This window comes from Helianthus annuus, chromosome 16 (genome assembly GCF_002127325.2).
Source record: "Helianthus annuus cultivar XRQ/B chromosome 16, HanXRQr2.0-SUNRISE, whole genome shotgun sequence".
NCBI lineage: Eukaryota > Viridiplantae > Streptophyta > Magnoliopsida > Asterales > Asteraceae > Helianthus > Helianthus annuus.
In genome coordinates this window covers 126,293,834-126,298,473 of record NC_035448.2, presented here as the reverse complement: position 1 = coordinate 126,298,473, position 4,640 = coordinate 126,293,834, and the positions used below count along the sequence as shown (strand labels likewise).

At 41.6% G+C, this 4,640-nt stretch overlaps 1 protein-coding gene across 1 annotated transcript; it reads left to right on the top strand.

Annotated features, from left to right (window-relative positions):
* The first annotated feature begins 2,797 nt into the window (after positions 1–2,797).
* Positions 2,798–3,734, top strand: LOC110881117. The gene is made up of 2 exons (XM_022129481.1): positions 2,798–2,820; positions 2,873–3,734. The coding sequence occupies exons 1-2, from the start codon at positions 2,798–2,800 to the stop codon at positions 3,732–3,734; spliced, it is 885 nt and encodes a 294-aa protein (XP_021985173.1).
* Positions 3,735–4,640: the final 906 nt, after the last annotated feature.

Genomic DNA, 4,640 nt, shown 5'->3' with positions numbered 1-4,640 from the left:
CAGTTTTTCCTTGTTTTTCACAATTTCCTCACCCCCAACACATTTCTTTTCCAGTTTAGCCCATAAATCTTTTGAATTAACATAGTCAATCAAAGATATAATGTCATCTCAGACTGATTGATGAAGTAGGGCAATACAATTATGTTCATCTATAAACATTTCCTGTGCATTATCAACCAAATTTTCATGATCATGTCTTGTAGGCGTGAAACCATTTTTCATGCACCTCCAGCTATTGTACGCGAATGCCTTTAACCATCCATCGAACCTATTAGCCCATATGTTGTAATCCTCGATTGCCATCAACTTCGGTGGTTTGTTGTATGTCCCATAGGCATTATCAACGCTGAGTGTGTCTGCAATTGCCTTTGAAGCATTCTTCTCGTTCATGTTGGTATTTGTGTTTGTGGATGTATCTCCTGTGTTATACGCGAAAATATCCTTGAACGGGTTCAATAACTCGTCTCCCATCTTTGAAATCCTGAAAAATCAACACTTAGTCAAATTTCAAAAGTAAAACACTTGGATCGGATGGTCGTCTGATCGAATGGCAGTTCGATCGGATGACACAAGTGAATAGTGAAACAAATGCCAAGTAACTGATGGCACAAGTGTCGAATGGCTATCCGATCGGATGGTCGTTCGTAAAATGTAACACTTGAACCTTTAAAGCACTAAACCACAAAACTTATCCGATCGGATGTCGATCCGATCGAATGAGTTATGACGTCAGCAATGAAACAAGAACAATATCTAGTGCAATCCGATCGGATGAGTAACGTCATCATGCACAAAGAACAGCTCATGGTTTTTGATCAATTTAAAGGTGTTTTAGTCCGAATTTTGGATTGAAACTTTGTAGGATTATACTATGATGAATTCCGATCAGTTTGATACCAATTTTAGTCAGTTTTGTCCGTAAAAGCTAGGTCAATTCTGAGTCTTTCTGATTTCTAGGTGTGAAAGTATGTAAAACAACAAGAAATGTAGAAGAAGATGATGAAATTGTCGGAATCTCCGGTGAGATTTGACTGAAAACAACTAAAAACAGCTCAAATCTCTGTGAAATCGGTGTAGTTATCTCCGATCCGACCTCCTATGGCTCTGATACCACTTGCGAGTGCAACGCAGGAATGGTTCTAGTAGAAGAACGTGGTAGAATCGATCAATGATGAGGTGCGGAATCCCTCGGCATCGTCAGAGAATCACCAACAACGATATCAACGCTTAACATGTCCAATTTCATTAAGAGAATGTGAAAATACAAGAGTTCCAGATGACAATCGGACAGAGCTTCGCTATGACAATCAGGCAAAAAGGTTCTCGACAAATGACCCTACTCCACTATTTAGAGGTAAACCAAGGAAGTGTTGGTGTCATCCGATCGGATGAGACTTGACAGTTAACGTGTCGTTCCCTGTTTTGTCTACATACAAAATACATACATATACAAATATACAACGACACATACAGGACAAAATATATAGACTCGATACAGACGGAAGCTACAGACAAAATGCACTAACAACCGGTTTCACTGGTGTGAACTCGCCCATCACTCTTCCTGTCATTAATAATGACAAATCCTGGCAGATCCCCTCTTACATCATGACTGCTATCACGAACTCGTGCTAATTCCACGGTCGTGATGAAGAGGATGTCCCCGCCCACATAAACCGGCTGACCCGAATTTGTAGCACTTTTTTGATCGAAGGCCGGTTTCTTCAGGTTTTCCTGTTCTCACTTGCCGGTAGGGCCGCCACTTGGCTCGATTCACAGCCGGCTTGTACTTTCACCACATGGGCCACCCTTCGAGATGCTTTCTAGCTAAATATTTTCCACCCGCAAAATCATCTCGCCTTCGTGATCAGATCCGTTCGGTCCAGATGGAGCCTGATGAGCCCTACTACTTTGCATGGGAAAGATTCCAAAACCACTTGTCCTGATGCTCCCAGCATGGCCTTTCCAATTGGGCCCTTGTAGAGAAATTCTGCAATGGGCTCACTTATGACACAAAGGCACGGTTCGATACCTCTGCATGAGGCCACTTTATGGGAAAGAAAACGGTGGCTGAATGCAATGACTTGTTCGAGATCTTTGCCCAATCTGAGTACCAACAATAGTCTTCAAAAAGGAATTCCAATCCTGCACCTAGTCCATCCTCCACTATGAGAGGTGGACACTAAGTTAGCTTGGAGACTACGGTGGCTGCTACTTTGGAAAATTTCAAGAGAGACGTGAGCAAAGAGATCCAAGAGCTTAAGAATAAAGTAGATAAGTGTGAGGTTTGTCGCGCGCGCGCGCGCGGGGGGGGGGGGTTCATGGTACGATAAAGTGGCCTATGCTTACTAGGGAACATGTAGAATACATTACCGGTCAAAATCAGGGTCCCACGAGCTTATTTAATATTAATAATAATAATAATAATAATAATAATAATAATAATAATAATAATAGTAGTAGTAGTAGTAGTAGTAGTAGTAGTAGTAGTAATAATTGGCGATCTTCCGGTAATCCTCCTAGTTTTCAATCGAATCAAAATAGGGGCAGGGTCAGTTTGGGGGTTCAAATCAAGGGGGTCAGTTTGCTAGTGGAGGTTCAGGTCAGCAGGGTCAGTCTGGTAGTGGGGGTTCGGGTAGTAGTTTAGATAGAATTGAGGAAATTCTTTCTCAATTAGTTGTTAAGGACCATGTCACACAGAAAACGCTAGCGGAGCATGATCTTCTTTTGAAGAATCAGCAATCCCACTCTTAGATCTTCAGCTGTCCGTATGTGACATTGCCCGACAGTCGCAAGAATGACCATCGGGTCAGTTCTCGGGTAACACTCAATCCAACCCAACAAATCATCACGTGAAAGTCATAACCACTAGGTCGGGTCTAGAGCTAGGGGAGATTGAGAGACCACCTGTCCGGGTAAGGGTAGAAGAGCCAGTGAATGAGGGTTTAGAGCAAGAGAAACCCGTGTTAGAAAAGGTTGATAGAAAGCTGGTTGAGCTATTTAAATCGAGCCCTGAGATTGATCATTCTCGTATTCCGTATCCTGAGCATGTTAAGAATAAAAAATATACTAGAGAATACAGGCATTTCTTAGATATGTTCAAACAACTTAAGATCAATCTACCAATTATCGAAGCTCTAAAGCATATGCCCAAGTATGTTAAGTTTTTAAAGGATCTCCTGAAAGGGAAAGATAAGTTAGAAGAGCTTTCAAATGTCCCATTAAATGCCAAATTTTCTGCCGTGGTAACGAACAAGCTACCGGAGAAACTGACAGATCCGGGTATCTTCACGATCCCGTGTTTGTTTGGTGGTGATGTTCAAAATCATGCATTAGCCGACCTTGGTGCTAGTATTAATATGATGCCATACTCATTTTATGAAAAACTAGGCCTTGGTGAATTAAAACCCACTCGTACGACCCTCGCTTTAGCAGATAAAACCGTTAAGTATCCTCGGGGAATTGTAGAGAATTTGCTAGTAAATGTTGAGAAGTTTGTCTTCCCGGTGGACTTTGTAGTGCTAGACATGGAAGCCGATGAAAACGTACCATTTATATTAGGACGACAATTCTTGTGCACCGCCAAAGCTCTCATAGATGTCTTCTTAGGCACTATCACACTTAGAGCATGTGAGGAATCAGTAGTTTTCAAGGTCACTAAAACGAGAGGGTCGAGTGCTATAGTGGAGGAAGTGGCATCGGTAGGGGAAAGTGAAGGTTGTGAGAGGAAATAGAGAGATGAAATGAGTGATCCTAGGTTAGATATGATAGAACCTAAGTGTGGGGATCATTCGGGTAAAAAGGTTGAGGAATTAGAGAAATGCGTTGAGTGGTTAGAGGCTAAGTTTAAACCACTTGAGAGTGAGTTCGAAGTTTGTGAGGAGTATGAGGAAGTTTAGAGAGAGTCGAGTTGAAATTGGTTTGATAGTGCTAGAGCCCGTGAAGTAGGATACGGAGGTGAGCTGGGTCTACATGATCCTTCGTAAGTGTTTGAGTATTTGAGAACTTAGGGTGGTATCCCATTTGTAGAGTTTTTAGATTTTGAGTCATAGTCGTGTTTTCGAGTCCTATTTCGTATTTTCGGTAGTTTGTGTTTCGCGTCTTGTGTCGTTCTTTGCAGGAAATCATTACCGTCATGAAGCAGGAATATACGAAGAATTCACACTTGAGGTAAGTGTTTATGTCTAAAAAGGGTTTGGAAATTCTTTGGGATGAATTGGGGAAAAGTTTAAAAATTTTCTAAGGCACAAATTTCATAAAAACACGAAACTTTCTGTTAAAACATGCCTTTTGCACCCCGCGAGAGTATTGATGGTTCTCATCGTGCCTCGTCAAAGCCTCTAAGTGAACCGGTTCAAAAAACAAAGCGCCGCGGGGCGCAAAACCCTTGGTCATATCTGTCGCGGGCCGCGAGGCCCTATTAAAATGTGAAAAATAATTTCTTGGCCTAAATTAGCTACATACTTACCGAATTCGTTGGTTTGTTATCATTTGCTCGTCTCCAAGGTATGTTTTTCTGCATATTTCTGTATCATGAGTCCGACTTAGTGGTTTTTGAGTCAATCTTTGTGTCGAGTCGGTATTATGCTGGTTTTTGTTTGTTTTTCTTTATGCAAGTTTGAATAAGTACCACTCATACT

Coding starts and splice junctions, on each gene's coding strand:
- LOC110881117 (XM_022129481.1), top strand. CDS start 2,798: ATGACCATCGGGTCAGTTCTCGG. Junction 2,821..2,872: donor ACCATCGGGTCAGTTCTCGG/GTAACACTCAAT, acceptor CATAACCACTAG/GTCGGGTCTAGAGCTAGGGG.